General features: G+C 40.0%; 1 protein-coding gene across 1 annotated transcript in view; it reads right to left on the bottom strand.

Annotated features, from left to right (window-relative positions):
* LOC136875475 (sphingomyelin phosphodiesterase 4) overlaps positions 1 to 24583 on the bottom strand; it is a 189021-nt gene extending 164438 nt beyond the window's left edge. The window contains exons 1-2 of the mRNA XM_067149018.2: positions 24363 to 24583; positions 23361 to 23401 (exon numbers count right to left, since the gene is read on the bottom strand). Of these exons, the coding sequence (XP_067005119.2) occupies positions 23361 to 23384 (24 nt within the window). The 5' untranslated portion in view covers positions 23385 to 23401; positions 24363 to 24583. The remainder of the gene's footprint in view (positions 1 to 23360; positions 23402 to 24362) is intronic.
* Positions 24584 to 27642: the final 3059 nt, after the last annotated feature.

The raw sequence follows: 27642 nt of genomic DNA, 5'->3' as shown, positions 1-27642 counted from the left end.
TGCTTGAAGAAAAGCTCATCCCAAAGCAGATTTTGATCTTCTGTTGGTTTGATCTTAAACCTCACACAACATATCGTCTCTAAAAGGCAAAGTATTGTAACCGTCAAATAATTCAATATTAAGTATGCAGTTTAAGATGAATTTCATGTTGGCGGAAACGTCTTCGTAAAGTATCTTCAGAGCCAGTACTATTAATTCCCATGTTTTTACTCGTCAAACTCATACCACTGTAAACAGCAAGTTAACCTCATGTACCACAATAAATGTTGTAAGCATCATGGTAGCAATCGTATTTGATAGTACAAATCATTATAACTGATACAAATGAATTTAGAGGGTATTGCAAGCATCTCTTGATTAGGATACAATACTCTAATATGCCGCTGCTGAGGTTATGTTGTCTTTAAAAATGTTTCATCATGTCCGAATTGTGAATGAACATTACTCTTCCCAATATCGCAGGTTCAAACCTAGTAGAGGTAGTTGGATTTTTGGAGGGCGGGGAAAAAAGTGCATTCAGCATTCCATGACGTAAGTCGGCATCACTGGTAACACATCTGGTGTACACCTGACAAAATTAATTAAAACTCAGTCACAAATTACCCAAGGGAAATGTGGTTGTACTCAACCATCTGGTAGAACCTACCATCTAGTAGAGAAAAGCGGAAAATCAAAATTGATGCACAGGAAATCGATATGGTGTCAAATCAAAATGCCTGCACACTGTAGCTGAGGCCATATCATTATTAGTGTGTGTTTTTAATTTATGGAAAGTACGTAAGTTTTAGCCGACCCCGTGGTGTAGGGGTAGCGTGCCTGCCTCTTACCCGGAGGCCCTGGGTTCAATTCCCGGTCAGGTTAGGGATTTTTACCTGGATCTGAGAGCTTCACTCCTTTCAAAGTCAGTCGGAACACTTGACAATGCCGAACGCAGTCTTCGGTGAAACGTCGGGACATTCACTCACTCCTGGACCACGGCCTACAAACCCGGAAAACGCTGACATGATTTGTAACGCTGGCTGTGTAAGCCTCAATTGCTACATTTTTATTTTTAATCATTTCCTATTTTTCTTTTAATAATTCTAGGTTATGTTGTTTTTCCAATATCCAGATTCATATAAACTTTTGATTGTTTTTAATTTTCATCTGAGACTTGATTTAATGTTAAAACAAATTTGAACCTTAGGAAAAATAATTTTAAAAATGTTTTTGTCCATAAAATTCTACATACCCATTCCTTGTAGGCGCCTTCTGCTTCCTCATCCTTGTAATTTGTTGTTTAATTTTGTTTTAAATGGTCAATTTTAACTAGCCAAAATATATACACTTTTCCCTGTTTGAAATTATTTTATTTGTTGTTAACCTCGTTCAAGGTCCCATTTTCCATTAAGCTGTCTCGAATCTTCAGTTCTTTCAAGCACTCTCAGATTCACTCCTGTAGCACATTGTCATAGGCCTTCTTGATGTCTAGGAATAGTAAAGAATAAAGGTTTTTCCATTTCCCAGTACGTTTCCATTAGTATTTTAAGAGCAAAAATAAGGTCTGCTGTTGTTCTTCCTGGCTGAAAACTGTAGTTTCTCTTCTGATGATTCTACATATTCTCTCTATTTACTCTCTCTTTTTTCATACTGCCATGATAGTTGGTGCATATTTGTCTGCTTCTTTCTTGAAAAGAGACCTTTCTTCCAGTCTTCAGGAATAGTATTTCCTAGGAAAATGTGTTGAGGAGTCTATACTACCTCTAGATTACCCTGTGGTAGTACCCTGCATTTCCTATCTTCAGCCATGTGACTGGTGGATCTATATTTCTGCTTCTATATGTCTATAGACATCCAGCAAAATTAGTTCCTAGCACGAGTTCCGTTGAGTTTTAGAACGAGTTCTCTGGTGAAGTTTCAACTAACTTGCTGTCTTCTTCCCTAGAAGAAACCCTCTTTAAACCAGTGCCCTGACACCTACCACAGCTGTATCCATCTCTGAGCTGCCCTAGGTGAAACACCACACCAAATTGCTGCCTCACGAATGCTAGAATTGCTATGTTGGGCGAGAGCCTGCACTTCCTCTCTTGACGCGAGTGAATTATGTGCTATGTCAGAATAGAGTAAAGCATTTAGCATTGAAATTAGCTCGGCAAAACGTGGTGTGTCGTTGCATAATGTCATCGCCGTGTATTCATTTGGGAACAAAAAAAGAAATCGTTCACACCAGGATTCGAAACGTAGCTGTTACGGTAAGCACTAATTTTGTTGCGTACAAGCTGACCCAGTGCACTAAGTGGAAGGTCTCGTGCTAATAATTTCAGTGTTGTTAACACTCCGTTACACGCGTAACGTGAACTGTTCTAAGAATTCTATAGGAGCACAATTACTTATTCAATTATATTGAATTATATTATATTTATCTGTATACTTACTTTCCCAGTCCGACTCGTTGGCTGAATGGTCAGCGTACTGGCCTTCGGTTCAGAGGGTCCCGGGTTCGATTCCCGGCCGGGTCGGGGATTTTAATCGCTTCTGATTAATTCTTCTGGCTCGGGGACTGGGTGTATATGTCCGTCCCAACACTCTCCTCATCATATTCAGACAACACACTACACTACCAACCACCACAGAAACACGCAATAGTGCTTACATCCCTCCATAGAGGGTTGGCGTCAGGAAGGGCATCCGGCCGTAAAACAGGGCCAAATCCACATGTGCGACTCAGTTCGCACCCGCGACCCCACAGGTGTGGGAAAAAGCGGCAGGAAAAGAAGAAGAAGATACTTACTTTCCCACAACCGAAGAAAATTACTGGATCATCAAGATATTCTCCATTTTACTTTGGCGTTTGAAACCACAGTGCCTGATGTTAAATATATCGCGCCGATCACCGGGAGCTGGCAAGTCACTTCAATAGATCTACTCATCTTCAACTCCTGCACGATTATGGATCTTCATATGTGTTTGATTATGATATGACTTTGTGCCTGACAGTGTTTTAAAAACTAGCTCATTTAACCGTTCTCCGCTATTCATAAACATTATAAGACTTTGCCTAACACTGCGTGTGCCATACTGCCGCTCAGAAAATTACGCACTTACATTTTACTTCTTCTAAATTTTACAGTGTCTACCCCCGTTCATTTTTATATCGCCTCTTCTACTGATCCGGAGTGTACTTGATCTTTTATTTCCTTTTCCTATGCATTGTTTTTCATGTTTTAATCGGCTGATGATGACCTGGACTAGGGTCGAAACCGGTACCACTTCTACTTATTATTAAATAAGAATATAATTCACTACATTTCTTATTCTTTTGTACTGAATAGGTTGAATCTCTTTATCAATTATTTCAATTTTAACTCTAACACACATAGGTGGAGATTCCCCGCAGTGTCCATTTTACAACATTTTTGTATTTTTCTAGTTTTTTAATGTATAATAAACACTATAGTAAAATTCACATCAATAAAGAACAAGTCAAATAGTAACCAATAGTAAAAGGAAAATACACGAAGCGAAAAGAACTAAAAATATGTCACCATCTAACTCAGCTAACAAGTCGCTGATGCATTGTTCTGCCTTTTCAAAATCCATCACATGCACTAAAGCGTACTATTCCTAAAAAGGACTATAAAAAGAACAATGGGCAATAGGTGAAGGTAAAACAAGAGCAACACCAACGAAAGTCAAGAATATAACTTACAATAGTCATGCAGTCACATGCATAGGCAGGAACTCGCCGCCCAGGAGAAGAATAACAAACGTCTACTCGTGTACATGCCTCAGCAGTGACTAACATTGACTCCACTCTGCGCAGACAATGCCCTAGAGAACAACCCTTCACGCATCTCAACAAAATTCAAAATTCTCAAAAATGTTTAAACAGCGGGAAATCCCTGACCTGCACATAATGAGGAGGAGAGAGAAGGGAGAGAGGTAGAGTGAGAGTGACTGACACAATGAGTGACAACTACGGGGCATGTTGCAAAACGCATCCAGTTGACTGTACAAAGCCAAACATACCCAAAGTGGACTTTCTTATATACGACATCTCCTGAGTTGTGACAGTTGACTGTTCATATGTACATATACCATCAATGAAAATTAGACCATTTCATAAAAGTTGCTCCTCCAATCCTTTAAACCTTATCACAATGAAATTCAGTGTGCCTTATATATGAAAGTTGCTCTTTGATCAAATGTATTCTCATTTTTAAAGGTTTTTTAAAATTACTATATTTCCTAAATTCTCATTGTAAAATTTGTACTCAACAATCATTTTCAAAATTAATTCTGAGAACTTTTTGTTCTAAAGTCAACAGTCTGATTAACAACATGACTCTTAATGGTTAAGATATTTGCAGTATAAGAGGGAGGGGAAAAATATTAGAATTCTGAAATGGTACATTTTTTAATCAGAAAATATTTTGTTGGTTTGTGTTTTTTTTTTACAATTTGTTTACGTTACACTGACACAGATAGGTCCTATGGCGACGATGGGATAGGAAAGGCCTAGGAGTGGGAAGAAAACGGCCGTGGCCTTAATTAAGGTTCAGCCCCAGCATTTGCCTGGTGTGAAAATGGGAAAATGGGAGGGCTGCCGACAGTGGGGCTCAAACTCACTATCTCCTAGATGCAAGCTCACAGCTGCGCGACTCTAACCGCACGGCCAACTCGCCCAGTAAGGAGGGAATTTGCCATTGTTTTTATATTAAATATCAGTCTGGCAAGCCCACTGAAAGATGGATGGATACACAAACAAAAAGAAGCAAGGAACATTTTCACATACAGTTTCTTCACAGTCACTGGTTAGATAAAGAATGGTACATAAGCATTGCTCATACTTTAGCCACTTTCGTACTATCAAAAGCGAAAAAAAGGTGTATCAAAATTGCTTATTTGTTCTAGCCCATACATCAGGATACTGTGAACTTTAAAACTTTAAAACACTATCACTGTACATAGATCTGAGATTATTCCAATAAAACATGAGAAATTAGGTATGGACCTAATCTAAGTAAAAAGGAATACATTTTACTAAAAACAATATAGGCATACACAGACTTAAGAATGGATGGTCACGAGGTATGCAGCAAAGAAAAGAAAAGAGCAATGGAAAAGTGTTATGAAAAACAGTCCACTTCAGTGACGATATTTCTAAAAAATAGGAGAAGGAACATACTTACTAGCAAAGCTAGTTCAAGCAACATCTTCACTTTTTCTAAAAGTGTTCTGTTTCTGTATGTGGGTTCTCAGCAGATGTTGAGTGAGGCATCAGAATCTGACACAGTCTTTGTAAGAGAAGTACATGTGCCTTAACAAATAGCTTACACTTCTAAAATTAAAACCAAAGTCAATCTTGTGTCCATGAGAAGAACAGATCTGCGCTGACTGCTGCGATATTCACTGAAAGACCCCTAAGCACATGGCCAACTCGCCTGGTAAGAGATAATAAAGTGTTCTTAACAGCTGTTGAAAGGGGAAGGGCAGAGTGTGGGGTAGGACTGTTCATCAGGAGTACTATTGCATGCAACATAGTTTCTGTTAGGCATGTAAACAAGCAAATGATATGGGTAGATTTAGCTGTTGGAGGAATTAGGACAAGAACTGTCCCAGTGTATTCACCATATGAGGGGATGCTGATGAGGATGAATCTTACAGAGATTTCTTTGAAGAGATACATGGATGGCTGAGAGAGGCAGGTGTAAGGACTGTGGGTGTCAGTGGGAACTACGGAAGGTGAGGGAGAAGATAGCAAGTTTGAGGGAGATAATTAGACTTGTAACAGAGGACAGGAATGAAGATAGGTCTCCCTCAATCAATGTACAGGATATGGTAGGTAGGCAAGAGGAAGGGGAAGGAAAGGAGAAAAGTTGTGGATGACAGGTGAGCTAATTTAGGGGGGGAAGACGGCTAGAGATTTTCCTCAGGAAGTGGGCCCAGGAGAGATACTGATGAAGAATCGGTATGAGTCACCGCAGGTAAACCAGCAGAGGGAGGATGGAGATCAGGGAAGTGTTACAGAGGAGGGGCGGGGCGAGAGAAAAGGGAACAGTAGGAACGGGAACCATAGAGTAGAGGAGAGGATAGGAAGAGGGAGGTGGAACAGGGTAGTGAGAAGGAAAGAAGGGGAGAGGAAGTGGGTTCTGCAGGCATCAAGGCAGTTAAGGGAGACCAGGAGAGAAGGGGATCTAATGAGGAAGGTGGGGTTGAGGTTCTTGTCATGGGTGACTCAACTGTCAGGCATGTGGGGAAAGTGTGTGGAGGAAAGGGAACCAGGGTAGAGTGTTATCCAGGAATTACATTAAGACAGATGTTGAGTAAAATGCAAGGGAAGGATGAGGGAAAGGAGAAGGTGATGCCATTCCACATTGGTACCAATAACATAAGGCATAGGTATGAATATAGTTGACAATGTGCGATATCTTGTTATGGCAGAATGGAAGAAGTTTAAGGAAGCAGGGATTGTTATCAGTGGGATACTGTGTAGGAAAGATACTGACCAGAGGGCGATTGAGGATTTAAATGAGACTATAAAATGGGTATGTGAGAAATTGGGAGTGAGGTGTAGGACTTCAACTAAACCACATTGGTACATATGTTAGAGGGTTTGTTTATAAGAGTTATAGGAAGGTACACTGAGGGAAACAGGGAGGACTAGGGAGTGATGCTATAATATATATAAATATGGCATGTGGCCTCCGAAGAGGCCTGGTGCAGGGCAGCTTAATGAACACATATGAAGATCTGTACATTCATCAAGACCAATTCGTAAAGAAAAATGATAACCTTAATGGGGCTATAGAGTATAAGAACCCGTCATATGATCAAATTCTGGTGTATCTGAAAATACATGAAAAAGATTACAAAAAAAGAATTGGAGTCTCTCCACCTCCAGATAGCCCTACAACATGTTCCTCCCCCTTTGAAGCAGAAGGTAACAACAAGGAAGTTAATGACACACCAATATCTCCCGCTACTCCACCTCCTCAAGTACGTGAACAAGAAACAACAGATCACTACTACACCAGACACAAGACAGTAAAAAAGACAAGAGATACTTTTCCAGAAGAAAGCAGGTTTAAAAAGAATTGACAACTAGGAATTAGTGATATTATCATCTCCAATAGTAATAAGAGCCACATTATGAAACCTATTAATTTCCCTTCCTTTCTCTCTGTACTTCTAATTTTATCCTGGAGATTTTCTACCCTTACTTCATCTGCAGACAGGTTTCACTTTATCATAGGCCTAGAGATACTTAGCTCACTACAAACAAATACGTAGAGACAATACGCGACACTTCCGGATTTAGCCTTGTTAAAATGGGAGACAATTCACAAGTGGCGCTCCTAGTGGCGTGACCTGAAAATTTGCGCTAAATTCAAATATCAATGGAAATGTATTTACGGAAATGGATAAATAAATTACGTCTAGAAAGAAAGTGTTGCTAAAGCAATTCTGGATACATGAATGAAGAATTATTTAACAGGTTATTATTTAAAGACTGAAATTAGACATATAATCAAGATGTGAAATGGACTGCTGTGAAAGGGCTTGATCTTTCATTTATGCATTACTTTTTTAGCTTTAGCATACCTGCCTGAACTTTCACGGCTAGATTTGTCTTTAATTTCCTCATTTAAAAGCGTTGTACATCGCATTAGCACACCTGTCAATAAAAGTATCAGCACATTCCTTATATACATGATTCAATGAATTTATATTTAAGAGCTGGACAATTTTCCCGTTAACTTAAAGCCTACTAACAGAAAGAAAATCTATAAATTTAGCCGCAAAAACATTCAAAATTTCCGTATAAGCAATACTTGCCATTACATTAGGGTAAAGCAAATCTGCATCATCATCACGTTTCTTAAATCACCCATATTTTCTTCAGTGCTTGACAACGCATTACGGCATTCAATCCCATCTACTAATGTCATTTCATGACATCCACTGACAGCTTGAAGGTGTTTAAATAAATATAAGATTACAAACCACATAGTTGAACATCTCATCTCTTTATTCCCATGTCTTCCCAGCCTGAAGTTTGCAACATTTTTGTAACATTATTCCTTTTTCGAAAATCATCCAGAATAAATCATGCTGCTTTCCTTTTGATCTTTTCCAGTTCTCATATCATGTAGTCTTGGTGTCAGTACAGCCTAAGCCACTGACGAGTGCAGACGTGTTGAGTGGAGGGTCCCTGGAGTGGGAGAAGGTAGTGAAGGTGCTGAGTGCAGGAAGGTAGTGAGGAGTGTACTGGCAATGATCGGTGTGGAGCAATACAGGGCGACCATAGGAGGATGGCAGGGGAGAAAGAAGAAAGAAGTGAAACCAGGAGGGTGTAATAAGGAAATGGAAACGAAATGAGAATTAATGCTAGCAGCGGCGGTGATGATAATATTGCTTTGGACTGGGGTGATCGAGCTGAACCCAGGTCCGACTTCCAGTGAAAATATGAGCTGGGAAGACATGGAAGCAATTAGAAGAGTTGTAAAAGAGGTAGTCGTAGAAGTCTGCCCCTTTGAGCAACTGAAAAATATGATGCAAGAGCAAATGAGGGAGTTTGAAAAAATGAAGGGATGGTTCAAAGAAAGGGAAGACGACACAACATCACAAGTGAGGAAAAATACCGAAGTTGCAGTATTAAGGGAGAAAATAGGTCGCCTAGAAGAGGAGACGCTGAAACTGAAAGCAGAAGTGGAAGCCAACACTCTAAATCGCAGGAAGAAATGCCTATTTATATATGGTGTGCCTGAGGAAAAGAGGGAGGACAAAGTGCTTACAATTTATAAAGAGGTGGATCTAATTCAGGGGAAAATGTAAATTAATTTTAGCCCAGTGAACATTGACGATGTGCAGAGAGTGGGAAGAACTACAGGCAACAGGCCTATCAAAGTTCAACGGTTTTCTACATTGATGGCTGATATTGTGGTTGAAAACGCGGGTAACATGCAGAGGAGAAAAATATGGATCAAGAGGGACATGGGAACTGAAGTGATCAGGAACGATAAAATTCTGAGAAAACACATGATACGAGCTAGACTTCAAGGGCTGAGAGCAATTATCAGAGGACAAGATCTAGTGGTTTCAAGCAGCAGCTGGACTAGAACCTGGTCTGTGAACAGATTGATGGATCTAGATATGAAGATAAAACAAGATGAAGAAAAAGAGAGAAGTGCAGCTGATTAGTGGGGAAGATAGGCAAGTGAAAGATAGTGATATAGGAAATACCAAGGAAAACAAAAAACGGAATGAAGGAGGACAGAGAGTGGAGCTTAGTGAAAGTGTGATCGTTAATAGTGAAAAAGGAAAAGTAGCAGACAATGAGGTGAGATTAGGAAGGCCTAGGGATGCAGCTAAGGGCACAGCAAGTGAAGAGAATGCAGTGAAGTTATGTAGGTGCAGAGTGAAAAGAATAACGCAGAGGTACCCAGGCAGAGGATTGAGATGTGTTTGAGCAGAGGAAGCAATAGCGGCTTTGGAAGGAACAAGAGCTTAAGTGAACTGTGGGGATTAAAACGAAATGAAGAGGGTATTGTAACAAGAAGTAAAAACTCTAATAATGTTAGTAAGTAGTTGTAGTAAATATGTTTTGGAGGAGAGAGTATAGTGGATATGACGGTAAGTGACCGGTGGTTTACGTGTTTGTATAATGAAACTAAATTTAAGTTTGGAGAGGGAGAAGCGGTGGAAGACGTAACTGCAGAATTTGAGTGTTGAAAGGGTGGAAAATATAGTGAATTTGATGGTGATTGTGGTACGCGTTGGTAAATAGGTATAGTGAATTAATGGAGTAAGTTGTAATTGGTATGTAGTAAGGTAATTGAGAGTTGATTTGGAGTGTTAAGTGTAAGTGAATGGTGATGGTGGTATGTGATGGTATAACAGGTACAGTGTCCGACTCGTTGGCTGAATGGTCAGCGTACTAGCCTTCGGTTCAGAGGGTCCCGGGTTCGATTCCCGGCTGGGTCGGGGATTTTAACCTTAATTGGTTAATTCCAGTGGCTCCAGGGCTGGGTGTTTGTGCTGTCCCTAACATCCCTGCAACTCACACACCACACATAACACTATCCTCCACCACAATAACACGCAGTTACCTACAAATGGCAGATGCCGCCCACCCTCATCGGAGGGTCTGCCTTACAAGGGCTGCACTCGGCTGGAAATAGCCACACGAAATTAAATTATTTATAGGGATAGTAACTGATATGTAGTAAGGTAATCTGGAGTTGATTTGGAATGTTAAGTGTAAGTGAATGATTGTGGAGTTGGATGGAGTTTTTGGTAGATGTGGTATCCTTGTGAAATGGGCTATGGTAATTTTTATGTTATTTGTATATGAATCTGTGTTTGGTATGATATCGGAATAAGAGGCGAATGGGAGGTATAAGGGAATTGGTAAATTAATCAGTGTGTTATTATTTGGATACAGGAGTGAAGTTTGACAATTCTAGGTGAATATGAGTTTGGTATGAAGTGTAAGGAATTGTGGCAAGTAATTAGTGTGTTGTTTATTAGATTTAGGAGCGAAGAATGGTAAAGTTATGTGAATATGTATTTGGTATGAATAGTGAATTGATGAAGAGGGTGGTATAAGGTGAGAAAAGTGAATAATTAGTGTATTGACGATGAAAGCTTGAAGGCAATTTGAAGGTTGAGAAAAGTGAATAATTGGTGTAAATATGGAGGTATATGTAGGGTGCTATTTGTAAGTTTGTAGGTAATATGGAAAAGCAATTAGTGGGTTAATTGATGGTGCTATCTGTTTGGAGGTTGTTTATGGTGGTGCAGGGATGAGAAAAGTGAATATTTGGTACAAGGATAGTTGGTATTTGACACTCCTCGTGTAATTATCAGAGCAGATATATTGATATAAGTATATGGCATAGGAGTAAATAGAACAGTAAGTAAGCTATTGAGTGAAGAAGGCATGTAATGGAAATTGGAAGTAAAGTTGGCAGAGTATGTGGTCGAGGAGTTCGAAGTGTTGGACTGCCTTCTCATTGCACAATTGAGGGCAAGATGGAAATCTAAATAGTGCAGTACTGGTGAGACAGTACAAGGCAGCAGATTGAGTAAGTATAATAATGTCATTATTTGGTATGTAGCAAGGTAATCTGGAATTGATTCGGAGTGTTAAGTGTAAGTAAATGATTGTGGAGTTGGAAACAGTTTTGGTAGATAATGAAGTATAAGTTGCAACTGGTATGTAGTAAGGTAATTTGGAAATGATCTGGAGTATGACTAAGGTGGTATAATGTTAAGGAAAGTGAATAATTGGTGGAATGACAGATGTAGATGTATGGTGCTATTTGTAAGTTTGAAGGTAATGTGGAAAAGCAATTAGTGGGTTATACGATAGTTTTGTTTGTTCATTGGAAATAGAGCTGGCAGAGTATATAGATGAAGAGGTCGAAACGTTGGACTGCCTTCTCATTGCTCAACTCAGGACAAGCTGGAACTCTAAATGGTGCAATGCATGTGAGGTAACAGAGGTAGTACAACACTGTAGATTGAGTAAGTATAAGAATGTCATTAAGGAATTTAAATGATAGAGGACTGCCCTGTGTAAACAGAAAAGTCAGCGCACTCAGCAGTAAACACGATCTTGCCTGGGTTAGCTAGGAGTGGAAGTGTGCTGCCAGACTAGCTGACTCAGGCAGACAATCTGGGACAGTGTTAATGTTGCGTAACCCCAGTGGGTATGCAACACTGTCAAGTCAACCGGTATCAGCACATGTCGTTCATTGTCATTTAATTTTGCTCCTACCAGTGGCGCATTTCATATCATTTTAGTTTGTCTTACTGCATTTAATTTTGCCATTATATTCTAACAATTTAATTTTGCCTGTTTGTAAATATGTGTGCCGTTACTGCCGTAATGCCATGACCATTGGATCTCCGGAAAGGAGTTGTACATGGCCATTTATCAGCATTTGTTGTTTATATTATTCTAGTTTAAATACGGCTGTAGGTTGTACACTGTCATTTTTCTCATTTATCAGATCAAAAGGGTATTTGTTTACTGTAGATCTCGAGAAAAATAATAAACACACTATTCTATTCTTGGTGCGGGTCCCATACACTGGAACCATAGTCTTATTGGGGTCTTAGCAGAGACTTATACACCCTGTCCTTTACATCCTTACTATAACCCTGAATACTTCATAACCATGTGAAGAGATCTGTAACCTTCCTTAACAACCTCATTAATATGATTACCTCAATGCAGATCCTTCCTTACATTGACACCTAGTTACTTACAATGTTCCCCATGAGGTATTATTACCCCATCAATACAGTAATTAAAAAAACCAAACCCCATGGCACTACAGCCCTTGAAGGGCCTTGGCCTACCAAGCGACCGCTGCTCAGCGCAAAGGCCTGTAGATTACGAAGTGTCATGTGGTCAGCGCGACGAATCCTCTTGGCCATTATTCTTGGCTTCCTAGACCGGGGCCGCTATCTCACCGTCAGATAGCTCCTCAATTCTGATCACGTAGGCTGAGTGGACCACAAACCAGCCCTCAGGTCCAGGTAAAAATCCCTGACCTGGCCGGGAATCGAACCTGGGGCCTCCGGGTAAGAGGCAGGCACACTACCCCTACACCACGGGGTCGGCATACAGTAATTAAAATTTAGAGGAATTTCCCTCTTGATGAAACTTACAACCTGACTTTTCATCCCGTTTACTATCATACCACTGTCCATCTCACAATATTGTCTAGGTTCCCCTGTACTCACTCACAATCCTGCAACTCGTTTACTAATCTACACAGTATAACTTCATCTGCAAATTGGCTTATCTGTGATTCCTTCCCTTGCTAATATCATTTTGATATATACAAGAAACCATAAAGATCCATTAAGTCCTGAGGGACTCCCTTCTTAATCATTACAAGATAACACTTCATGTATGATACTCTATAATTTTCTGAGTTCCATTTTCTAGAAATTTAGCCATTCATTCAACCACTCTTTTGTCTAGTCCAGTAGCCTCTTTTATCAGTAATCTCCCTAAATCTACCCTATCAAAAGCTTTGGATAGGTCAATAGCAGTACAGTCCAGTTGACCTCCTAAATCTAAAATATCTGCTATATCTTGCTGGAATCCTACAAGATGAGCTTCACTGGAATAACATTTCCTAAACCCGAACTGCCTTCTATCAAATCAGTTGGTAATTTTGCAAATGTGTCAAATCGCAAATGCTTTTCCAAAGCTTACAAAAAACACGTCAATCTGACTGGCCTGTAATTACCCGCTTTATGCTTGTCACCCTTTCCCTTTCACTGGGGCCACTATTGCAACTCTCCATTCATTTGGTATCACTCTTTCTTGCAAACAGTAATCAAATAAACTTTTCACATATGGCACTATATCCCAATTCATAGCCTGTAATATATCCCTAGAAATCTTATCAATCTCAGCTGCCTTTGTAGCTTTCAACTTTTGTATTTTTTTGCAAAGGTCTATTATCAGAGGTAAATCTCAGTAATTTGCCATTATTAGTCACCTCCTCTATCTGGACATAATCCTTACTTCCAACTAACTTTTTACATACTGTTGGCTAAATACTTCTGCCTTCTGTAAGTTCTCACATATACACTCCCCTTGTTCATTTTTTAATGATCCCTGGTATGACCTTCCTGGGACCTGTTTCTGCCTTAAAGTATCTATACATATCTTTCCATTGCTCCCTCACATTCATATAGCTGCGTGTTATGTCTGCCATAATGTTATCCGAAATTCCTTTTGCCTCTCTCGCTGAATTCAATTTCCAAGTAAACTGCTTCAATCTCTCCTTACTTCTGCAAGCATTCCTAACTCCATTTCTTTTTAATCTGCACATCCTTCTTAATCTCTTGATTTCCCTGTTTTATCATTCCTTACCACTTTTAAAGATACATACTGGTTTCAACACTCCTCAACAATTGCTTTAAACCCATCCCATAGACTGTTTACATTTTTATTTGCCATTTTCCACAGATCATAATTGCCTTTTTAAACATTTCCCCATGCCTCTCTTATCAACCATATGATATTGCCTAATAAGTTAGTCCTATTTTTATGACATTCCTTTCCATGGTTACAAATTCTTAGCAAGAATTTACAAATATTTGTTCACCTATTCAATACAGTAAAATATACACCACTTAAATTAAATGGCTTGTACAAACATAATGTGTAAAGGACATGTTTTGACCTACGTCCTTCACCTTCAGTTTATGATACAGGAAATAAGGCACACGTAAAAGACAGTTTTGACTATGAATAAAAATGAGAACAAATTTTCCAGTACCGTATACAATAAAAACCTCAATTTTACAAGGAAGAAGGTTTAAAATAAACATTGTTTTACAATCTTGCTGTGATTAATATTGGTGATGTTGACTAGAAATAAGAGTCCAAAGTTGAATTTTGCTGGAGGAGTATTATTGGTATCAGTATGCTATTTACAATAGAAATGTATGATGTGATCAATTGTCAATCTCGGAACAGAGAACAGAGCGTGAAATATAATTCCATTTTTCTTCAGTGATAATTAATATGTTGAGCAGGTATCTGAAAGAAAAACATACCAAGTATGAGAATGAGAAAACTTGAAGAAAAGGAGTGAATAAAGAAAATGCCATAACATGTATTCACTCTCTCCTCCAGCCCCATTGTGTAAGTTGTTCACGTTGGGATGATGTTGACCTTAGCACTGATTGGTGACTGCTTAGAGATAATTTTCACAATGGGAAGAGACAGATGGGAGATGAGTTGAAGCATGAAGAGCACCACATGTATTGTGCATTGTGGAAGACTTGTTTGTTTCCTGATTAAGGTCATACAAGCCATTCAATTTAAGTGGTGTATATTTTATTGTATTGAATAGGTTGACAAATATACTTGCAAAGAACTTTTAACTTTATATAAATATATACAGAACCAAAAATGAAATTTATCACACTGAGCAAATTGGCCGTGGGGTTAAAGGCTGTGAGCTTGCATTCAGGAGATAGTGGGTTCAAACCCCACTGTCGACGGCCCTGAAGATAGCTTTCCATGGTTTCACATTTTCACACCAAGCAAATGCCAGGGTTGTACCTTAATTAAGGCCACTGCCGCTTCCTTCCCATTCGTAGCCCTTTCCTATCCCATCGTCATCATAACACCTATCTGTGTCGGTTCAACATAAAGCAAATTGGAAAAAAAATAATGTCACATTCTTTTCTATCACATTTATTTTTAACTACGGCAAAGACAGCTTTGTGATCACTCATACCATCCTGTGAGCTTGCATTCAGGAGATAGTGGGTTCAAACACCAGTGTTGGCAGCCCTGAAGATGGTTTTCCATGGTTTCCCATTTTCACACCAGGCAAATGCTGGGACTCTGCCTTAATTAAGGCCATGACCACTTCCTTCCCACTCCTAGCCCTTTCCTATCTCATCACTGCCGTGAGACCTATCTGGGTCGGTGCGATATAAAGCAACTTATAAAAAAAGAACTGATACCATCTATTACTTCAATTTCTCTGTAGAGCTCATGTGGTTTTACCAATACCACGTTTAGAATATTTTCCCCTCTAGTTGGTTCCATCAATTTTTGATTCATTCGTCCTTCCCACATTAACTTATTCACCATTTATTTTGCCATTGATGCTTTCACGGCCTGTACTTATAGACATGATATAGACTTTTGGGCTTATGCCGTGTCAAGAAAATAAGGTGAAATTTATTTGTTGGTCATGCTTTCTGTTGTTCACATTCCTATCTCAGTTAACATTGGGTAAGTTCAGATCACCCACTACAATAACTTTCCTTATGTGTCGTTCCCCACTAAGCTGATTATCTTATCAAATAATTCTGCATCATGTCGGCTGTACACCGCAAAAACATCAATAATAATAATAATAATAATAATAATAATAATAATGTTATTTGCTTTACGTCCCACTAACTACTCTTTTACGGTTTTCGGAGATGCCGAGGTGCCGGAATTTAGTCCTGAAAGGAGTTCTTATACGTGCCAGTAAATCTACCGATACGAGGCTGACATATTGGAGCACCTTCAAATACCACCGGACTGAACCAGGATCGAATCTGCCACGTTGGGGACAGAAGACCAGTGCATCGACCGTCATAGCCACTCAGCCCGGTGCAAAAACATCAAGTTGCCAATTTTTAGAGATTAGTCTTACGGTTAGAATTTCATGTTTCTTATCCTGAACTTTTCTGTCATTCAGGTAAATCAACTGAATTATTAATGGATGCCCCGGAATCACTGGACAGGTGGAAGGAACATTTTGAAAATCATCTCAACGTAAAAGGAAATCTTTATGATGATGTCATGAACAACCGAACTCATGGGAGGACGATGATATTGGTAAAATAATGCTTGAGGAAGTGAAAAGGATGGTAAATAAGCTCCTCTGTCATAAAGCAGCAAGAATAGATGAAATAAGGTCTGAAATGGTGAAATATAGTGAGAAGGCAGGGATAAAATGGCTTCATAGAGTAATATTTTTATTTAAGACTTTGCTTTACGTCACACCGTCGTCTTATGGTGACGATGGGATACGAAAGGGCTCAGAATGAGAAGGAGGTGACCATGGCCTTAATTAAGGTACAGCCCTAGCATTTGCCTGGTGTAAAAATGGGAAACCATGAAAAACCATCTTCAGGGCTGACAACAATGGGGTTCGAACCCACTATCTCCCAAATGCACGCTGATAGCTACATGACCCAAACCGTGCGGCCATTTGCTCAGTAGAATAATAAGATTAGCATGAAATGTTAGTAAGGTACCTTCTGATTGGATAAAAGCAGTAATTGCACCTATCTATAAACAAGAGAATAGAACGAACTGCAATAACTATCGAGTTATTTCATTGATCAGTATACCATGCAAGGTGTTCAATGGCATTTTGGAAGGGAGGGTGTGATCAGTGGTTGAGAATAAGTTGGATAAAAACCAGTGTGGTTTCAGACCAAAGAGGGGCTGTCAGGATCAGATTTTCAGTATGTGTCAGGTAACTGAAAAATGCGACAATGCAGTAGTTATGTTTCGTAGAACTGAAGAAGGCATATGACAGAGTACCAAGGCAAAAGATGTTAGCCGTACTGGGGAATTATGGAATTAAAGGTAGATGATTAAAGGCAATCAAAGACATATATGTTGACGTTTGTGCTGCAGTGAGAATTGATGGAAGAATGAGATCTACCAGGCGAGTTGGCCGTGTAGTTAGGGTCGCGCAGCTGTGAGCTTGCATCCGGGAGATGGTGGGTTCAAACCTCACTGTTGGCAGCCCTGAAGATGGTTTTCCGTGGTACCTTAATTAAGGCCATGGTTGCTTCCTTCCTACTCCTAGGCCTTTCCTATCCCATCGTCGCCATAAGGCCTATCTGCGTTGGTTCAGCGTACAGCAAATTGTAAAAAGAATGAGTTCTTGGTTCAAGGTACTTACAGCAGTTAGACAAGGCTGTAATCTTTCACCTTCGTTGTTCATAGTTTACATGGATCTCTACTGAGAGGTACGAGGGCAGATCGGAAAGTAACGCAAAATAATTTTTTTTCCCAAAAAGTTGAATATGTACAAAACCAAACACATTACAAATGAACTTAAATCTTTGAACTACTTTTCTACATAGTCATCAAGTTTCTCAATACATTTCTCCCATTGTGATACCAGTTTCAATATGCCCTGTTCGTAGAAGTCCATTTGGTTAGAGTATAGCCATCTGTGGACTGCTGATTTCACTTCCGCATCTGTCGCAAAGTGTTGGCCGGCCAGGAACTTCATGGGATCAAGCAGATGAAAATCCTATGGTACCAGGTCCGGACTGTATGGTGAATGCTGGAGCACCTCCCACCTCGTGTTTCTCACGAACAGGAGCAGCAACATGGGGATGGGCATTTTCATGAAGAAGTATGACACTGTCAGCATTAATGTTGTAGCGTTTGTCACGAACGTCACGACACAACTTAACCAAAGTTTTAATGTAGGCTGCAGCATTCACAGTGGTCCCGTGTTCAGCAAAGTCCACCAAGAACACATCAAACAAGTCCCAGAACACTGTCACAAGCACTTTCCTAGCAGATTGAGTCACTATGAATTTTTTTCGTACTGGGGAACCAGCATGTTTCCACTCCATAGAGGCCTGCTTGGTTTTGGGTGTGTAGTGGAATGCTCACGACTCATCACCAGTGACGATTCCTTTCATAAAGTTATGCCCTTCTGTGGCATAACAAATTAAGTGATCCATGCTTGTCATCATTCACTACCCTTGTGGTTGTCTATCAGGTTGTTAGGCACCCAGCGAGCACTAACTTTACAGAATTTCAACGTGTCATGAACAATGTCGTACACCGCACCATAGGAAATGATGAAACGTCTGCGATAAGGTTCGCAGGTGCACACACCAGTCGTTCAAAATTGCTGTCTCAAAGGCCCGGACATTATGCGGAGTTGAAGCTGTTACCGGCTGCCTGGAGTGTGACGAATCACTAAGGTTCACACGGCCCTCTTGGAAGAATGCACAGCACCTGGAGACATTGCTACAGTCCAGACAGTCGTCCTCATACACGCTACGCATGTACCTGTGAATTTCACTCGGTGTATGTCCTTTGGCCCACAAATATCGAACTACACTTCACTGCTCTTCACAAATGGACAGTAACATGCGCACCATTTTTGTTTTGTAGTTCAGGCTTCTCTCACTAGAGCTGCATATGAAAACAAAATACCCTCTGCAGCACAAACTTCAAACTATACTGTCGTGAAATTTCAACATTCCAGATGCAATACCAGGGGAGAAAAAAAAATTAATGATCATTACTTTCCGATCTGCCCTTGCATAAAGTGGCAGAAAGGGATTCAATTAAGTGGAAATGTAGTAAGCAATCTGACCTATGCTGATGATTTGGTCTTAACAGTTTGTGCTGAAAGCCTGCAGTCTAATATCTTGGAACTTGAGAATAGGTACAACAAGTATGATATGAAAATGACCCTTTCGAAGACAAATGTCAGTACGTAAGAAACCTAAGAGAATAGCATATCAGATTGGGAATAAAGAGCTGGAACAGGCAGACCAGGTAGACAGGTACATCTCAGTTGCAAACAACAATATTCTGAAAGAAGACAGTTCCTGGATGAAACTATCTTTACACTGGTCTGTTTTCAGACCACTTTGCTTTACGAGAGTGAAAGCTGTGTGGACACAAGATATCTTATTTACAAGTTAGTAGTAACAGACATGAAAATAGCAAGAACGATTGCTGGTAAAAACAGATGGGAACGCTGGCAGGAGGGTACTCAGAATGAGGAGATAAAGGCTAAGTTAAGAATGAACTGGAGTGATAAAACTGCACGCAGAAACCAGCCTTGGTGGTGAGATCAAATGAGGCAAATGGAGGAAGATAAGTTACCTAGAGAATAATGGACTTGTTCATGGAGGGTAAGAGAAGTACAGGGAGACCAAGATGATGGCTAGACTCAGTTTCCAGTGATTTAAAGATAAGAGGTATGGAACTAAATGTGGCCAGAGAGCTTGTTACAAATTGAGGATTATGGTAGAGTTTAGTAAATTCACAGAAGCTGGCAGACTGAACGCTGAAAGGCATAACAATCTATAATGTATGTATGTGTGAAAACATTTTATAACAAGCTTTCTGTAAGGCCGCGTGCACACCGAGCACGCTTCGCATAGTGTGTTGCGTGTTGCTCAACGCTAAGCGTAATGCTAAGCAGTGCTTTGTTCGTAATCCAGGTGTTCACACCATCCGCGCTCTGCTGCGCTGAACGCCTATCTTACAGCTAAGCGAAGCGCCAGACAACACGCAGTGTTGGTTGATTGCTTAGCGTTACCTAGCTGAATGTATAGAAAAAGAAATTATTCGTGCAGTGTTTCAAAGAGAAGAAATATGGAATCCAAGACACAGAAACTATAAAAATGTAATTGTTTTGCAAAATAAGTAGACTTAAGTATCTACAACAGTTGTATCGCATTCCTACAGTAAACATGTACAGTAATATTACTTCTACTGTCACACTTTACTGGGCTTAACATTGTGACAGGATGAAATTGGGTATGGATTTTAGTGTCGGAAGTGTCCGAGGAGAAGTTCAGCTTGCCAGGTGCAGGTCTTTTGAATTGACGCCCGTAGATGACCTGCATCATGATGAGGATGAAATTATTATAAATACACACATACACCCAGCCCCCATGCCAATGCAATTTACTAATTATGATTACAATTCCCGACTCTGCCGGGAATCGAACCCGGGATTCTGTGACCAAAGGCCAGTACTGTAACCAGTTAGCCATGTAGCCAGACACTTTGTGACAAAGTGCATAGAATCTCCCAGACTCTGTCATATCGGTTTATAATTTTGCAAATGGAGGGTGGTAACATGAAGAATATCACTGTGCAGGCTAGTAGTGGGCTTGGAAGTAAATATTTCTGTTTATTAATTATATTTGTCACACATTTACTCCACTTTTGTTACGATGATTAATTGTGTATGCTAATTGTAACAATATTGCAAAATACTATTTATAATTATTATATAAAGAGCGTGATTTAGCCGGAAATTTAATTTCCACGTGTTTGCTGCACGGTGCTCCTAGATAATTCGGAAAATTGAATTTCTCCCAATACCTCTCTGTTACTTGACGCCACATTTCAGTTGCAGGGTTTGGAAGGTCAAAGGTATTTTTTGTCATTAAGTAATCATAAAATTTATCGCGATAAAGTCTTGCATCTCTGTGCAAACGATGGAATTCTCTGAAAGTACCGTAATTCGTTCTTCATTAAATTCATGAACCCACTTTCGATTCTTTTTCCTAATTTTCAATTTTAGGTAACTGTTATCCATCAGTAAACTGTTTCTAGTGTACTTGGATAACGACATTAGTTTGTGACCACACTAAAACGCCTCGTACCAAACTAAGCTGAGAGCACGGCGTAGAGTTTTCGGTGTGAACAGCAAGCACACCTTGCGCTATGCATAGCATTTCACGCTACACACTATGCGAAGCACGCTCGGTGTGCACGCGGCCTAAGAGTGAGCTAAAAATTGAAGTTGGAGATACATTCAGCACTAGGAAAGACAGTCATGCAAAATTTCATGTAGGCCCTACTGTAATTATATTGAAAACAGTAGTTATAACATAAATGGTTAAAAAATGTCTAGTTCTGAGAAAATAAGCAATAAATGTAGGCGTAACAGGCTGAAGTTGGTTTAAATGTCCACCAGCTCTGACAACGTGCGAGTAGCCTGTATTTTAATTTATTGCTCAGTCAATTTTATCTGAAAGAAAAGAAATCACAGATATGATGGTGAAAATTCATTTCAATTTAATATGGCAAAAAATGTAGTTTTTTCTTTTGTTACAGTATGTCTATCAACACACAAAATGACAGAACAGAAGTTCATACAACTTGCTCAGGACAGATTTTTTTTTTAGCGTACTATCAATATTACGGAAGCTCCATGTAGGCAGAGCATGTGATGTACATAGCATATCACTCTGTACTATCAAATGTGCTGCACGGTCATGCATGTCACTGCATCATTAAGTCAATTGTACATTTTTTGGTCGTGTAAATTTCCTGAAGGTTTGTAACTTCTTGACTTCTTTGATTCGTCTATTTTTTTTTGTTTTGTTTATCTAGCATGTTATTTGTTTCGTTTCTCTAATTCACAGTTGCTCTGACTCCTTTATCACACACACACACACACACACACACACACACACACACACATGCGCGCGCGCGCACACACACACACACACACACACGCAACTAAATAAAAGTTACCTGGGCTCCTATCTCCCCATTTGTGGACACTGTCACACGGTAATGGTGTAAACTATTTATACCCATATTAGACTTTAATATTTAAAAGGATTTTTCATTTACTGACAACTACATGAATCTCCCAATATAAGAATGTAGAAAGTTGCAATTTTAAAACATGTCTTTTCTTCTTTTTTTAAACAATAGCCTATATCTAATCTTTCTTCTTTCTTTCACTTTCTCTTTTTTTTCTCATTCTATTCAACTCCACTTTTAAATCAACATCCATTCATCAAATCATTGAATGGCCAGCTAATTTTTGAGGTTTGGTATTATGGTTATAGTTAGTTGACAACCTTCTGGAAGTATGTTTAAATTTATTTCCCCCGTGCTTTCTGCAAGCTATCTGGAGAAGCTTACAGTTTAAAGATATGAAACAAATGAGAAATGACTAGCCTATATATAAATTCTATCAGCAGTTATTAATACTGTATTACTTTTAAAATAATCTAATATGCCTCTTAGAAATGACATTTTAAAAAAGAAGGTATGTAATGTATATAGATATTAATTATATTATCTGTATGCATGGATGTGGATGAGAACATAGCTGTTTAACGGTGCACTAATACATCAGAGGTTTCTGGCGATGCTAGGAAAGGGTTAGTATTGGGAAGGAACCATCCTTAATTAAGGTACAGCCTCAACATTTGCCTAGTGTGAAAATAGAAAACCACAGAAAACCATCTTCAGGGCTGCCCGATGGGGTCTGAACTTACCATCTTCTGAATGCAAGCTCACACCTATGCAACCCTAACTGCATGGCCAACTTGCTCAGTAATGCATACATAGAAGGTTTTTAGTGTATATTTACATGCATTTTGGTACAACTCCAGTCTGTTTCAAACAACATTAGTACCATAGGCCACCACTTGCATCACCAACATCTAGGTGTAGTATGACTCTCGTATGTTTATTTCTCGAAGATGGTGTGATCGCACTGTGCACAATCCTGCCAACTTGTCTACTTAGGAACTAAGACAAGTGCGAAAGTAGGTTACATTTACTAAATTAAATTTTTTCTTACTGTACAGACAGTATGCACCGTACTCATACCAAAGACCCTCTCGAAGGGAGTGTGGCCCTGAAAGGGCCACTGTTCTTATGACAGAGATTGGCATGGAGCTACCAAATAGCCTCTTCTTTTGCCGTGTAAAAAAATATGTGCCGTGGCCACATCATTTAGAGGTTATATTTACTTGTGCCTTTATTCTGTGCGGATCGGTAACTGAATGTTTTTCCTATCATTAATGGAAATGATGTCATATCTCATTATATGTTAGGCTACAGCAATAGGGAATAGCATGTGCTACTCTTTATTATGTTACAAAAGTAAATGTACTTCTGAGGACGGGTTGTGGATCCTATACATCGCAATAAACAGATCTCTCCTCTAAAAGGTATTCCACGTATGGTTTGCATACTTTCTACTCCCTCATTATATTATAAATCTTGCGTGAATAGGACTGGAATTCTACCACTAAGTTAACTTTCATGCTAATATTTAAAAGCAGCTCACAAGAATATCTCCTGACTTGTCCATTGTGCATCCAGGCTACTCTGAAATAAAAAAAAAAAAGTATATCAAGAACACACACATACTGTAATAGAACAATCAAGTAAATGCATTAGAACTGTCGGAGTAACAGTTTGAATAAAATAAAATGTAAAAACATAAAATGAAATCTGTGGAATGCCCTCTTACAAGGCTAATTAAAATCTAGTTTAAGAAAAATTAAAATATAATGAGCCTAAACAAAATTTTTTTTTGCTAGGGGCTTTACGTCGCTCCGACACAGATAGGTCTTATGGCGACGATGCGATAGGAAAGGCCTAGGAGTTGGGAGGAAGCGGCCGTGGCCTTAATTAAGGTACAGCCCCAGCATTTGCCTGGTGTGAAAATCCTAAACAAAAAAGAAGCAAGAGGAGGCACAGCAACATAGGGTAGTATATCATTCTCTGATTCCATAGCAGTCTAAAAGAAGGAAAATAAGGATCTGTGAAATAACACCACATTTACAAAATATCTGCCCATTATTTGAAGAGCCCATAAAGATCCAGACTAAAACAAAATATAGACCTATACGGTAGGCTCAACTTATTACTCAAATGTACACGTTCTATCAACCTAGCACATGCAGACCCCTATAATAACATTTACAGAGACGATTGTACAATACGAGCAACAGGGACATTCAATAACAGCTTCATACTCCAACCACCCCATTTTACTGATATGATCTTTAAAATGCCAAATAATGTATTCTATAAACTTAAAGGACGTGGTCAACAAGCGATTCGATCTAAACTTTCAAGTACACCTCTGGATATAACCTCAAAATATAAACTGACCAAGGAAACACCAAATAACCAAAAGGACGATGGCTTGTACAATGTTACGATAAATACCAAGAAAGAAAAACAACATTCGTATTTCATATTTATACGTGAAGAATGACTAAGAACATCACTTGCACAATAATTTCATAACCTAAGATATTACTTCAGTACCATGCCTTACCGCCTAATATGACCAGTAAATAATTATCACCACGCAAAAAGGAATGCTTCATTAGGTATCACTTTATGTGTAAGAGACACAATCGAATAACAATATGAAAATTACTTATTTCACATATTTCCAGATGAATGAAGTTAACTGAACGTAAACAAGTAATCGCCGACAACGACGTGTTATTGCCAACAGATGCCGATTCATTTCGTAGGTACCGCCAGAGCAGTTTCGCCAACACAAACATGTATTTATCCCTCCGTAAGCCGAAAACAGGACGAATAGATATGCATAGTGTGACGACTTCTGCTGGTTGATATGTTCCTACACTACGCGGCGCTGGTGTGGATGTCTCCGAACCAACGAGACGGCGGTGGTTTAAATAAATGATTTAAAACCGTGAGTTAATTATTGTGATGTTTCAGGACTATGTATTCTGTTTACTGAGCGAGGTGCGATCTGTGTTTCGTTCAAATTAAGATATAGTGCTCCTTGTTTTGAAAGTAATAAGTGAAAAATACGTAGGAAATATTTTGTATTTAGTAATGATTTAATTACATTACTTATGAAATTGTTTCGTCAGTATCTTAACGAATATCTCAAACGTGTATGTGTCTATAGGCACCGTGCGCGACGCTCTAGCGGCCGGGCGGAGAACAACACGTGAGGCAGACTCCCGACTCGCAGTAGCTGTTCTGTTATGACTGAGCGTGTAGTCACTCAGATGATAATGGCAGAGAAAATAAGATCAAGTAAACGCAATTGTTGTGTTGTCAGATGATCCAATACTTACGCAAATAAGGGAAGTGAAGTACAAATTTATTGTTTTCCAAAACGAGCGATAGATGTGGACCGAAGGAGGCGATGGATAATACAAGGAGTTAACCGAACGAAGTAAGTAGGGCTACACATACGTACTGCACATGTTTGCAATAAGTTCAGTTGATCCGATTTGATTTAATTTTTAGCACTGACGGATCACTTTGGCAACCTACGACTTACTCAAGAATATGTAGTGCAAGTGCACATTTCATCGGAAACAAAAGATCTGGTCAACCACTAAGTCCAGCCTATGTTCCGACAATATTTCCGCATGAATCCAAGAAGAGGAATGTGTCGCCGGGATCCAGCTTACAGCGCTTTCACTGACAACTCAAGCGATTAAAAAAGGAAGAATCAGACGGAAAATTTTCAAGTACAGTTTGCCCAAGTAACATAACCAAGGATGCATCCGTGGGAACAGATGCATCTGAATTTCATTGTTCAGACTTCATGTTTTCTTGTTCAAAAGATGAAACCGACGTAAATACACAAGCATGTATTCCACTTAATTTCGGTCTGGGAGGGGACATTACGAAACATGATAAAATGTGTGGAACGGAAGACGATCATACAGACATCAAGGGTGCAGGTTTCCAAGGCTACAGTTCCATAAGGAACAATACACAAATGCGTGATTTAACTTTTTTTTTTTTGCTATTTGCTTTACGTTGCACCGACACAGATATGTCTTACGGCGACGATGGGATAGGAAAGGCCTAGGAATTGGAAGGAAGCGGCCGTGGCCTTAAGTAAGGTACAGCCCCGGCATTTGCCTGGTGTGAAAATGGGAAACCACGGAAAAGCATCTTCAGGGCTGCCGACAGTGGGGCTCGAACCCACAATCTCCCGATTACTGGACACTGGCCGCACTTAAGCGACTGCAGCTATCGAGCTCGGTGCGTGATTTAACAGGTGTGAACATCAACGTCATTGCCTTGCGTTATTACCGAACTGTAATGTTTCGAAATTATGTAAAGAAACCAGATTATTCATTTTCCTAATGAAAATGAAAATCGGACTGTCCTATTCTGCTTTGAGAATGTTCACAAGACAAAAATTTTACGTATTTTTACGACCGTGCTTATGCAACTTGCACTGCTTACGAAACATTTCATATTCTGGCCTAGTAAGGAAAGTGTTCAAGAAACAATGTCTCCAGCATTTAAAAGAAATTACGGTAATTGTCAAGTCATTATTGACTGCACGGAATTTAGAGTTGAACAGCCTCCCCAAGTAGATCAAGAGATTGTATTTCTATTCTCAATACAAGGGTTGATTCACTGCAAAAGTTTTAATTGCAATCACGCCTAATGGTATGATCGCTTTAAATCTAAATGTTACGGTGGAAGAGCTAGCAACTCATTCATAACAACCGTCAGTGGTTTACTTTCCTTCAACCTGGTGATGATGTCATGGCTGATAAAGGATTTAGGCATCAGAACTAACTTATCTGGCCGCAGTGTCATAATCGTGACACCACTGTTCTTACATGACGGGAGATTAACAGCTGAGGAAGTTGAGAGTACTTACAATATTGCGAGTGTTAGAATTCACGTACCGGGCGAGTTGGCCGTGCGCGTAGAGGCGCGCGGCTGTGAGCTTGCATCCTGGAGATAGTAGGTTCGAATCCCACTATCGGCAGCCCTGAAAATGGTTTTCCGTTGTTTCCCATTTTCACACCAGGCAAATGCTGGGGCTGTACCTTAATTAAGGCCACGGCCGCTTCCTTCCAACTCCTAGGCCTTTCCTATCCCATCGTCGCCATAAGACCTATCTGTATCGTTGCGACGTAAAGCCCCTAGCAAAAAAATTTCACGTAGAAAGGTGTATTCAAAGAATCAAAATATAAAATACACTGACTGACAGAGCAAATGCAACACCAAGAAGGAGTGGTCAGAACTTTATGCCAATTGCAGGGTAGACTGACGTCACTGAGGTATGCTCATGATGTGAAATGCGCCGCTGTGCTGCGCACGTAGCGAACGATAAATGGGACACGGCGTTGGCGAATGGCCCACTTCGTACCGTGATTTCTCAGCCGGCAGTCATTGTAGAACGTGTTGTCGTGTGCCACAGGACACGTGTATAGCTAAGAATGCCAGGCCGCCGTCAACGGAGGCATTTCCAGCAGACAGACGACTTTACGAGGGGTATGGTGATCGGGCTGAGAAGGGCAGGTTGGTCGCTTCGTCAAATCGCAGCCGATACCCATAGGGATGTGTCCACGGTGCAGCGCCTGTGGCGAAGATGGTTGGCGCAGGGACATGTGGCATGTGTGAGGGGTCCAGGCGCAGCCCGAGTGACGTCAGCACGCGAGGATCGGCGCATCCGCCGCCAAGCGGTGGCAGCCCCGCACGCCACGTCAACCGCCATTCTTCAGCATGTGCAAGACACCGTGGCTGTTCCAATATCGACCAGAACAATTTCCCGTCGATTGGTTGAAGGAGGCTTGCACTCCCGGCGTCCG

Source organism: Anabrus simplex, chromosome 6, assembly GCF_040414725.1.
Source record: "Anabrus simplex isolate iqAnaSimp1 chromosome 6, ASM4041472v1, whole genome shotgun sequence".
NCBI classification, from domain to species: Eukaryota; Metazoa; Arthropoda; class Insecta; order Orthoptera; family Tettigoniidae; genus Anabrus; species Anabrus simplex.
Note: the sequence above shows the minus strand (reverse complement) of the source record. Positions and strands in the feature narration are given on the sequence as shown.